The sequence below is a fragment of the Schistocerca americana genome, chromosome 4 (genome assembly GCF_021461395.2).
Source record: "Schistocerca americana isolate TAMUIC-IGC-003095 chromosome 4, iqSchAmer2.1, whole genome shotgun sequence".
NCBI classification, from domain to species: Eukaryota; Metazoa; Arthropoda; class Insecta; order Orthoptera; family Acrididae; genus Schistocerca; species Schistocerca americana.
Genome location: NC_060122.1, coordinates 291,423,051 through 291,435,545, shown reverse-complemented (window position 1 = coordinate 291,435,545; position 12,495 = coordinate 291,423,051). Strand labels below are relative to the sequence as shown.

The 12,495-nt window shown below is 44.9% G+C and overlaps 1 protein-coding gene across 3 annotated transcripts in view; it reads left to right on the top strand.

Moving 5' to 3' along the window:
• LOC124613043 (facilitated trehalose transporter Tret1-like) overlaps positions 1-12,495 on the top strand; it is a 124,898-nt gene that overhangs the window by 67,227 nt on the left and 45,176 nt on the right. For all 3 annotated transcript variants that reach the window (XM_047141613.1, XM_047141614.1, XM_047141612.1), the window contains 2 exons: positions 3,101-3,154; positions 10,774-11,012. In XM_047141613.1, the coding sequence (XP_046997569.1) occupies positions 3,106-3,154; positions 10,774-11,012 (288 nt within the window). In that variant the 5' untranslated portion in view covers positions 3,101-3,105. The remainder of the gene's footprint in view (positions 1-3,100; positions 3,155-10,773; positions 11,013-12,495) is intronic.

The window sequence follows — 12,495 nt, the reverse complement described above, 5'->3', positions numbered from 1 at the left end:
CATATTTTATTGTCTAGGTAGATTAGAGGATTTAAAAGCGGAAATGGATAGGCTGAAGTTCGATAAAGTGGGAATCTGCGAAACGCGATGAGGAGAAGAAGACTTCTGGTCAAGTGAGTACAGAGTTATAAACACTAAATCAGGTAGGAGTAGGCTTAATTGTGATTAAGAAAATAGGAATGCCGGTAAGTTGCTATGAACAGCATGGTGACACGTTATCATAACAAAGTTACATGCAAAGCGAACATCTACATCAGCATTACAAGTTTATATGCCATATAGTTCCGCAGATGAGGAGATTGAAAGAATGTATATTGACATAAAAAAATTATTCAGATAGTTAATGGAGACGAAAATTTAATTCAGGTGGGTACTGGAATTCGGTAATAGCAAAAGTAAGAGAAGGAAAAATAGTACGAGAAAGTGAACTGGGGGACAGGGAGGTAGAGGAAGGGAAATAAATGAAACAGGAAGTCAGCTGGTTGAATCCTGCACGCAGCGTATGGAAATGAAAAACAGGATGTCAGATGGTAGAATTTTGCGCGCAGCGTAAATTAATCACCACAAACACAGTTTGTACCCAGAGAAGAGATCTGGAGACACTGGAAGGTTCCGCATTGATTACAAAAGGTGTAAGGGGCATAAGTGCCGATATTTCTATGACGGTGTACTGAACAACATTGCGTCAGTATTTAAGTCATTTGCACACTAATGATTATAGCTTTGTGAGTCTTATGTTTTTAGTTTGGCTAGTACCTTCAAGAGTACATGTGGCAAGAGCAAGCCGTTAATGCTTATTTTCCCCTGTGCAACATGTCAAGTGTTGAAGCGTGGACTCCTGAACCCAAAATGGTTTGTCTATACTGACAGGGATAGTCTGTTTAGTGGTGCAGTTACGATCATGCAGAAAACATCAGGTAGTAAATGATGTGACGTGCTTGCTGGAACACAGAGAAAAAACAACCAACACACTGACGTGTATAAATATTAAGGTACCACAATAAAAATATTTGCGCTTATACTCGTTACACTCTGTATAATGGTAAGATAAAGATTTCGAAACCACATTTTAAACAGTAATAAGGAGGAGTAAAATCTGACTATAATTAATTAGTTTTCGACTGCAGATTAAAACCGACTTAACTGTAGATGTGTATGAACCTAAGAACGTGGGACTTAGATAAGTTGAAAAAACCACAGGTTGTTGAGACTAGAAGGGAACATTACACAACGACTGACTGAAAAAGGTGCAAGAACACAACAGATGACGAATGGGCGGCCTTGGGAAATGAAATAATTAAGGAGACAGAAGATCAAATAAGCAAAAAGACAAAGCCCATTGCGAACTCTTGGATAACACATGAGATACTGAATGTAATTGACGAAAGGAAAATTATAAAAACGTAGCTGTTGGACCATCACATTTCATTCGCACCCTGTAACCAGACGAGCCAGCCTGCTGTCTCCAAATTCTGCAGACAGGGCCACAGTATGGTATGGCTGAAGTAGTGCGATGCAAGCCACCAGCCTGGCACATTGGATAGCTTGGTTACCTCGAGAAGCCGACTGCCTGGGCCCGTACATGACTGAAAGCGGCGCCTTTTCATAGAAAGCCCTGGTGGAGATAGTATAAATAATTGACACCTAGCCTCATCTACATCTAGCCGCTGGTCTATGGGCAGCCCCTAGTCTTGATGCTGGCGGGTCCTGAACTGGCGCCTTGACGCTGCTGCCTGCTGCGGGCTAACTCAGCCAACTCCTGGACTCCGTCAAGGGGTCCTCGGTTCGCAGTCCGCTCTTGGGGGCGCCTAGTTCCTGATTTCCTGCTGCCGGCTGTTAGCGTTCGTCGCTTCCTCGCCTTTGCTGCTGGTGAGCCGGTCTGATGCAGCTCAAGCCGCAAGGCCTCTGACGCAAGCGAGTCTGACCTCTGACGTCCGTGCTCCACGAGCGCACCGCTGCGCTGGTGGGCTCTGCCGCCTGGAGGCACCGCACGTCATCAACATGACGTCTTATGCTGCGTGAATTCTGCTAAATAAACCTATTGCTGCTACCACTGCGTAGACGACTTTACGACGGCCGAGGAACTGGTGCTCGCGCCTAGGGTCCAGTCAATCTTACTGCAACGTCATCCAGGCAAGTTATGGGGTCAATGACGCTCGGACTACTCTGACGAGTAATAAAGCAAATGAATCAGGCAAAAGCGAGTACAGACGTCTAAAAAATGTATTGATCTCGGGTGGTCACGACAGTAATACGTCGACTAGGAAGCGGGAGACAGACGTGGGTAGCTGGGCACAATACAAGATATCAGTAGGCAGTAATCAAACGCGTTTACTTTTCTTTTGATAAGCTGTCATGCAGAAGGTAACAAGTGTTTCCAATCCCTGAATAACGTCTTTTGTCAACTCAACTGTAAACTGACTTTCTAGCTGCTGTGGTTCTCGCACACCTAACAGCCGCTCTCCCACGGAGCTGAGCTGTCGAAACGAGGCGACGATCTGCGCTGACGAACCAGCCCCTTGCGCTATCGTCGACCTCCTTTATGCCAGCGCCGGAGGGGGCGCTAGTGTTGTGTAGTCTGCCCTGACTGGGGACGTGCTGCGTCTGGTTTGCGTGTACTGAAACGCTGGCGCCACCCCTCGGGGTCAGCAGATTCTGACGTTCGAGCTGGCGGGCTTTTTGACGGCAAGCGTACGAGTGGCCTCTTTCGATGACACCACAAAATGAAACTCACAGGAAGTGCGAAATGGCACAGCAGGAATGGCTAGACGAGAATTCCAATGCATGGGTCTAACTAAGTTAAAATAAAAAAAAACAAAAAAAAAACGCAAGAGACTAAAGGACAAGTGGAAGACTTTAAGAGGGTAGGATGTCAAAAAGGCCGACTCGGAGCAGGAGAGGCACAACAGGACATTTTAATTTCCACTGTCTGTACTTTAACAAATAAATTCGTAAAACTTTGTCAGCATGACCAGGAAGGATCCAGGATTCACACATCATTTTACCCGTGACGTGCAGCAGATCTACCGTGGTGTTTTTTAGGTTATTACTCCTTCTCATTCCGAGAAAAAAAATGTAACACTATTTTTTTTCCTTTCAGAAAAGATGAGGCTGCCCTTCACTGGAACACTGCAGTACATCGCAGCGTTTACTGGTAAGCATCTGAAAATTACTTTCCTGAATGCTATAAAATAATGGAGTTGTTGAGGTAATAACATGTAATCGATTCGACAAGAGAAGTTTTCTTCTTTGTAATGAAAATGTTAGAATCCAGTTGGGGCAAGGGGAAGTTTCATCAGATTTTACTGTTGATAAAGATCCTTTCTTTTGGGAAATCAGTGACAAAACACGAGACCACGTAGTACAATACGGATTTAATCAGAATAGAAGCTGTGATTCTGTGAAGTCAGAGCGTGCATATTCTGATAAACGAGGATTTATGTTTAAGGATTTGTTTGAAAGGAAATTGTTGAATGGAGACATTGTGCAACGCAATTACTTGATTTACTCACCCAGTCAGGGATCACTTTACTGTGCACCATTTAAAGTGTTTGGGGATTCATCCCAGTACGCTACAAGTGGCTTTAGTCATTGGGAACAGGCTAATCAAAGGGTGACTGAACATGAAAATTCCAGTGCACATCGCCATAAGTTTCAGACAAAGGGGAAATACTATCTACAGCTGAAAGTATTTGAGAAGGCTCTGGTTGTAGTGAAAAAACTTTGCTCAAGGGGATTGCCATTTCGTGAAAATGAAGAACAGTTTGGTTCCTTAAGGAATGGCAATGTGTTTAGAGCTGATAGCTGAATTTGATCGATTCTTAGCAACTCATATAACTAAAAATGGGAAACAGGGTAAAGGAAACACCTCATATTTACCATTTAGCACTTATGAAGAAATTATCAATATTATGGGGAAGACTGTCACAGAAAAGACTGTTATTGAATCAGAAGCTACAGGGATATTGTAAAGAGCTTAACTCTAAAAATATTGCATTTTTGGCTGCAATACGGGGGAGTATTCTGGAACGTTTCAGTGCAGTGAGTACAGCACTACAGCCGGAAGAAGACGACATATCTGCAGTAGTGGAACTTTATACTTCACTTCTGACTTTCATTGATGAGATGACTAAGTCTTTTGAAGCGTACAAAAAGCTGACAGAGAGAAAATTGGAGACCATGCAACATCTTCTGCGAGTCAATGAAACTCAAGAAAAACCCGTGAAGAAACGAAAGAAATTCTTTGCTGACTCAGACTCTGGGTCAGAAAATGAAACAGTGGTTTGCAAATCCGAAGGTGACGTACTGAAGACCACTTATATAATTATATTGAATAGACTATCCGCAGAGCTCAAAAACTGCCTTGGTGTCTACAAAGAGTTTCCTGAAAAGTTCTTTTTCTTAATCAGTTTGATGGAAATGGACTCTGATGAAATGTATAGTACTGAAAAACAGCTGCAGCATATTTACTCAGGGGACATAGAGGATTCTTTTGGAACACAATGTGCCCATCTCAAAAGCTTCCTTTTGAGTTGTAGATATGAGAATGGTCCTTCGTTACCAGTCTTAAATAAAATGCTAACAGAGAAATATCTCTTTGATATTTATCCAAAAATCAGTATCGCTGTGCAAATTTATTTGACCGCAGCAGCAACGAACTGCTCTGCTGAACGATCCTCCTCAGTTCTTGGAAGGGTTAAGAGCTACTTGCGTGCTTCTCAGACTCAAGGTGGTTTGAATCACTTGGCTGTATTAGCAATAGAAAATGATCTGACTGTGAAACTGGACTTTGAAAATGTGATAAATGTGTTTGCCGATAATAAGGCAAGAGGAAACCATTGAACTGATGATATTCTTTGTTGATATAATAATCAATTACCATAATTCCATATATATATATATATATATACTTATTTTAAATACTGTGTTTATAATTTTGTTGCTAAATGTTTTTCAAAATTGACTAAGTTTGTTGTTGGGGGGGGGGGGGGGGGGCGGGGACGAAAAATGGATATAACGTTATCTAAATACGGGGTTGTGTATGCGTAATATCAGTAAGGTTTTAGTCGGTCAAATCATGGTTTTCACTTTGTCTACTGACACGCGTTTTCTGTCACTGACAGCTTGACCATTATTAATCCGCGAACATTGATACATTCCGTAAAAAGAAAAACGTGCAAGTCCCTGATGTGAGTGGGTTATGTAGCTGCTTGTAAGGTATTTAAATTATCTAGTGGATGGCGTCAGAAGGTCCGTGAGACGGTTCGCGGGAGATGTACGCTGAAACGCCAAGGAAACTGGTATAGGCATGTGTATTCAGATATGTAAGCAGGCAGAATACGGGGCTGCGGTCGGCAACGCCTATATATGATACCAAGTTACAGGTGCAGTCGTTGGATCGGTTACTGCTTCTACAATGGCAGATTATAAAGATTTAACTGAGTTTGAACATTGCGTTATAGACGGGCGCACGAGCATCTCCGAGGTAGCGATGAAGTGGGGATTTTCCCGTACGACCATTTCACGAGTATACCGTGAATATCAGGATTCCGGTAAAACATCAAATCTCCGACATCGCTGCGGCCGGAAAAAGATCCTGCAAGAACGGGACCAACGACGACTGAAGAGAATCGTTCAACGTGAAAGAAGTGCAACTTTTCCGCGAATTGCTGCAAATTTCAGTTCTGTGCCATCAACAAGTGTCAGTGTGCGAACCATTCAACGAAACATCATCGATATGGGCTTTCGGAGCCAAATGCCACTCGTGTACCGTCGATGACTGCAGGAGACAATGCTTTACGCCTCATCTGGTCGCGTCAATGCCGACGTTGGACTGTTTATGATTGGAAACATGTTGTCTGGTCGGACGAGTATCGTTTCAGATTGTATCGAGTCTACGGGTATAGAGACAAGCTCATGAATCCATGGACCCTACTTGCCAGAAAGGGACTGTTCAAGCTGGTGGAGGCTCTGTAATGGTGTGGGGCGTGTGCAGCTGGAGTGACATAGGACCCCTGATACGTCTAGATACGACTCTGACAGGTGACACGTACGTAAGCACCGTGTCTGATCACCTGCATCCATTAATGTCAATTGTACATTCCGACGGACTTGGGCAATTCCAGCAGGACAATGCGACACCCCACACGTCCAGAATTGTTACCGAGTGGCTCTAGGAACACTCTTCTGAGTTTAAACACTTGAGCTGACCACCAGACTCACCAGACGCGAACATTATTGAGCATATCTGGGATGACTTGCAACGTGCTATTCAGAAGAGATCTCCAACCCCTTGTACTTAAAATGGTTCAAATGCCTCTGAGCATTATGGGACTTAACATCTATGGTCATCAGTCCCCTAGAACTTAGAACTACTTAAACCTAACTAACCTAAGGACAGCACACAACACCCAGTCATCACGAGGCACAGAACCCCTCGTACTCTTAAGGATTTATGGACAACCCTGCAGGATACGTGATGTGAATTTCCTCCAGCTCTACTTCAGACATTAGTCGAGTCCATGCCACTTCATGTTGGGGCACTTCTGCGTGCTCGTGGAGACCCTATACGACATTAGGCAGGCGTACCAGTTTCTTTGGCTCTTCAGTCTAGTTGCCGAAAAGAAGAGTCTAATGCATGAAGATTGCAGCAAGCTTTTGAAAGACCTGCAGAGCATCACGATCGGTGTATTGCCGGCCGGGGTGGTCGAGCGGTTGTAGGCGCTACAGTCTAGAACCGCGCGACCGCTACGGTCGCAGGTTCGAATCCTGCCTCGGGCATGGATGTGTGTAATGTCCTTAGGTTAGTTAGGTTTAAGTAGTTCTAAGTTCTAGGGGACTGGTGACCTCAGAAGTTAAGTCCCATAGTGCTCAGGGCCATTTGAACCATTTTTTTGGTCGGTGATTTGATTCTCATTTAACTACGAACGTAAATAAATGTAAAGTATTGCTTATAAATAGCCGAAGAGACGGATTGTCATATTAGGGATAAATCAAACTGTAAAATAACCATATAGGCGACTGAAGTAAAATGACTGCATAGAACGTAAAATAGGGGCCAGGCTGAGATTCATTGGGTGAATCGTAAGGAACTGTAATTCACGTTCGATCGATTCTTCTGCGTTGGATTTCAGTCTGGAACCCCTGCCTGGTAAGCTTAATAGAGGAAATAGACAAGATCCAATAAAGAGCGATGCTTTCCTCGCGATTTGGTTATGTAGACGCTGAGCAACCTCCAATGGGAGCCGCTATACGAGATACGTTGTGCCTCGCAGAGACGCTTACTGTTAACAGCTACTGGAGGATATATTCAAAGAAGAGCCTGGAAATATACTACAGTACTTTCTCCCACATACACGTAGCGAAATAAGCAAGAGGAGAAAAAATAAGTAAGAGGTGATATGGAGGGTACCTAAAGTCGTTCTTCCCCCAAACTATTCGCGAATGTAACAGGAAAGTGGGAAAATGGCATTGGTACAAAAAGTGGCTTTAAGCCTGTAGAGGTAGATATAGATAAAATGAAACGTGTGTGTGGCTAGAGACTCCTGTCAGGTAAACCGATCCCCTCGTGCAGATCTGTTTAGCTGATGCCACTTCAGTGACCTGCGTGTCGATTAGGATGAAATGATGATGAGGACAACTATACACCCAGTTCCCGTGCGGAAAAATATTCCAACCTGGCTGGGAATCGAACCCAACCCCTCGCAAGACTTTCTGCCGCACTGACAACTCATTTATGGAGGTAGAACGTGGATGATGAGGAGCTTCAAATGTCCACTCTCCTCTTCTTGCTGGACTTGTAGTGGTTATCAAAATTCTGGCATCGCTCTTATTCTCTATATACACAATGATCTGATGGATAAGGTGAGCAGCACTCTGCAACTGTTTGCTGATGGAATTGTTTTGTACGGGAAAGTGTCGCCATTCTGAGACTGAAGGAGGATACGGGATGACTTCTACAGACTTTCTTGTTGATATGATGGATGACAGCTAGCTGGAAATGTAGACACATGCAAGTTAGTGCAGACGAGCAGGAAAACAAAGAAGCAATGTTCGAATACAGTACTGATGGTGTATTGATTGATAAGTCATATCGGCATAGATAGGCGTAACGATGCAAAGCAACATGAAGTGGAATGAGCACATAAGGAGTGTAGTAGGAAAGGCGAATGGTTGACTTAGGGTGGTTGGGAGAATTTTAGAAAAAAATGGTTAAAATGGCTCTGAGCACTATGGGACTTAACTGTTGAGGTCATCAGTCCCCTAGAACTTAGAACTACTTAAACTTAACTAACCCAAGGACATCATACACATCCATGCCCGAGGCAGGATTCGAACCTGCGACCGTAGCGGTCGCGTGTTTCCAGACTGTAGCGCCTAGAACCGCTTGGCCACACTGGTCGGTGGAGAATTTTAGAAAAATGTAGCTTATTTATAAAGGAAAATGCGGATAGAACACTAGTGTGATCCATTCCTGAACACTCTTATACTGTTTAGGTTTCCCGCCACGTCGATTTGGACGAAGACACTGAAGCACTTCACAGGCGTGCTGCTAGATTTGTTACCGGTGGGTTCGATCAACACACTGTTATTACGGAGACACTTAGTGAATTCAAAAGAGAATAGCCGGAGAGGACTCAACAGTCTTTTTTGCGAAACACTATTGAGAAAATTTATGGAAACGGCACTTGCGGATGACTGCAGAATGTTTCTACTGCCCTCAACAAACATTTCGCGTAAAAGTTGAAAAGTCAAGATAAGAGAAATTAAGGTTCATACAGTCGTTTGTACCTTGTTACATTTGCAAATGGAACAGTAGTGGAATAGTAGTGATACGATGTGTCTCCCGCCATGCACCGTACAGTGGCTTGCGGGGTGTCTTCGCTGGGGTGACGGATAGCGATATGCACATATACACATGACAATAGTATCGCGTACACAAGGTATAAATGGACAATGAATTGGTGGAGCTGTCATTTGCACTCAGGTGATTCATGTGAAAAGGTCTCCGATGTGATTATGGCCGCATGACGGGAATTAGCAGATTTTAAATGCAGAATGGTAGTTGGAGCTAGACTCATGGGACATTCCATTTCGGAAATTGTTAGTAAATTCAATATTCCGAGATTCGCAGTGTCAAGAGTGTGCCGAGAATTCCACATTTCAGGCACTACATTTGACCAAGGACAACATAGTGGATGACGTACTTGACTTAACGAGCGAAAGTAGCGGCAATGTTGGACTTACGATGAAACATATCCGTTAGGACAGTGTGGCGAAATGTTGCGTTAATGGGCTATGGCAACAAAGACCGACGGGGGTGCCTTTGTTAACAGCACATCGCCTGCAGCATCTCTCCTGGGCTCGTGACCATACCGGTTGGACCCTTGACGGCTGGAAAACCGTGGCCTGGTCAGATGAGTTCCGATTTCAGTTGGTAAGAGCTGATGGTAGGGCTGGAGTGTGGCGTAGACCCCACGAAGACATGGACCCAAGTTGACAACAAGTCATTGTGCAAGCTGGTGGTGGCTCCATAACGGTGTGGGCTGCTTTTACATGGAATCGACTGGGTACTTTGCTCCAACTTAACCGATCATTGACTGGAAATAGTTATGTTCGGCTACTTGGAGACCATTTTTAGCCGTTCTTAGACCTCATGTTGCCGGCCGGAGTGGCCAAGCGGTTCTAGGCGCTTCGGTCTTGAAACGCGCGACCGCTACGGTCGCAGGTTCGAATCCTGCCTCGGGCATGGATGTGTCTGATGTCCTTACGTTAGACAGGTTTAAGTAGTTCTAAGTTCTAGGGGACTGATGACTTCAGAAGTTAAGTCCCTTAGTGCTCAGAGCCATTTGACCCATTTTTGGACTTCATGTTCCCAAACAACGATGGAATTTTTACGGAAGACAATGCGCCTTGTCACCAGGTCACAATTGTTCGCGATTTGTTTTAAGAACATTCTGGACAATTCAAACGAATGATTTGGCCACGCACATCGTCCGACACGAATCCCATCGAACATTTAAGGGGCGTAACCTAGAGGTCAGATCGTGCACAGGATCCTGCACCAGCAATACATTCGCAATTATGGACGGCTATACAGGGTGGTCAGAAAATGAGTGAAATGCTTGTAGGGATGTTACAGGGCAGGTTGTACTGAGACATAAATGTTAAGAAAGAAATTCGATACGTTGCTCCGTTTCCGAGTTATTTAGCATAGAATTTAGCCAATTGGGGCGTCGCGCGCTCGCATTCAAGCGGCCTGCCAGGGGCGGTGTTGCCCAACGAGTGCTTTGCCTCGTTAGCTGAAACTTGAATTTACGCGCGCGACGATCTGATTGGCTAATTTCAATGCTAAATAACTCGGAAACGGAGCAACGTATCGAATTTCTTTCTTAACATTTATGTCTCAGTACAACCTGCCCTGTAACATCCCTACAAGCATTTTACACATTTTCTGACCACCCTGTAGAGGCAGCATGGCTCGATGTTTCTGCAGGGGACTTCGTACGAATCTTTAAATCCATGCCACGTTGATATGCTGCACTATGCCGGGCAAAAGGAGGTCCGACACGATGTTAGGAGGTGTCTCATGACTTTTGTCACGTCAGCGTAGATGTAGATGTAGAACATGGTTGGCTGCCTCCGTACAGAGCACTAGCCGTCTAGCATCCTGGTATAGCATGGCAGTTAGCTGTAAAACAGTTTACGTAGAGGGGAGATGGGCTGTACAGGCGGACTACACGTATACCACTGCATCTTCACCTGTCCCCGCAGCGACGCTGTCGTACCTGTCTTGCGGCATGCTGGCCGGCTGGACGTCGCCGATGCTGCCGCGGCTGCGCGAGCCCGGCTCGCACCTGCCGCTGACGGCGGACGAGGCCTCGTGGGTGGTCTCCGCCACCAGCATGGTGATGCCGCTCCCCGTCCTGCTCGTGCCCTTCGTCGTCGACGTCGTCGGCCGCAAGACGCTGCTCGTCGCCTCCGCTGTGCCCGTCTTTGCCTCCTGGCTCATGGTCAGTACTGACGCCTCGTCCTTTACTACTTCGTTCAGTGTACAGCGCATCTGGATTTGGGATTGTGTAGCACTATACTCATACACTTCTTCGGAGCTAGAATGATAGGTTGTTGGAACGCTGCCCCATAGGTCACGGACACTTTCAGGCGCCCATCATCTCACTCATGCAATGTTGCCAATCCAAAAAACTGAAAAGCTGGACTCGGTGTTTTGTTTAGACGGACATTTTGCCATAGGAGTTGGCTCCCTGTTTCTACTGGAAATGGTTATTTGGGTATTTTCATTCATTTACGACGGTTACTCCAAAAGAAATGCACACTATTTTTTTAAAATCCATCTTTTATTCTACATGTTTGAAAGTTTTACAGTGTGTAGATACATCCTTTAGGAACAATATTTTCATTTCTCCACATAATTTCCATCCCTTTCAACTGCCTTACGCCGTCTTGGAACCAGCGCCTCTATACCAGCACGGTAAAATTCTGGACCAACCTGTTGGAGCCACTGTTTGGCAGCGTGTACAAGGGAGTCATCATCTTCAAACCTTGTTCCACGAAGAGGCTCTTTCAGTTTTCCAAAGAGATCATAGTGTTGTGTACATAGTTCCACGTAGTCAGCGCGCACACAACTTTCCCATTAGAGCGCGCTCCGCTAAGCACAACAGTGCAGGCGCAGCGCTCATCCATCTCCGCACTACGAGATGGCGCTGCCTTAGAGACGGACCAAATTCTGCTTCCGCCGATCAGCGTATTAATATGTAACGCAGCCAATGAGATTGCTGCTAACGTAGAACCTTTTCTCCTCGCGGATCACACTCGCGCAGTGATACCTGAACGCGCGAGGTGTTATAACGAGTGTACAGACCTCCGATTAGTCAGTCTGCATTAGTCTGCATTTGTCTGCACCAGTCTGTAACAGTCTATAGAAAATTTCAGTCTGCGCCTAATAAGGTTATCATATTTCTGTACATAGCCATGAAGATAAATGTATAAATGGTTCAAATGGCTCTGAGCACTATGGGACTCAACTGCTGAGGTCATTAGTCCCCTAGAACTTAGAACTAGTTAAACCTAACTAACCTAAGGACATCACAAACATCCATGCCCGAGGCAGGATTCGAACCTGCGACCGTAGCGGTCTTGCGGTTCCAGACTGCAGCGCCTTTAACCGCACGGCCACTTTGGCCGGCGATAAATGTATAGACACTTTGTCAAGTATCAGAGATATGTGAGAATAAGATTAACATACCAAGACCGAAGGACCTTCAGATTGTCAATTGTAAACAGCATCCAGAATCAAGTTACGTAATTTCTATGTTTTTATTATTTTAATAAATGTGTGTGAAAATTAATCATATTCTGTTTAAAGTTGGTCACCGTCAATCTGCTACTCTAAGCATGCAAGCGGCATTTCTATCGCCTGACCTAACGGCAGAAGATAAACACGCCACGATAAGACCACGAGACATATTGCTGACACTC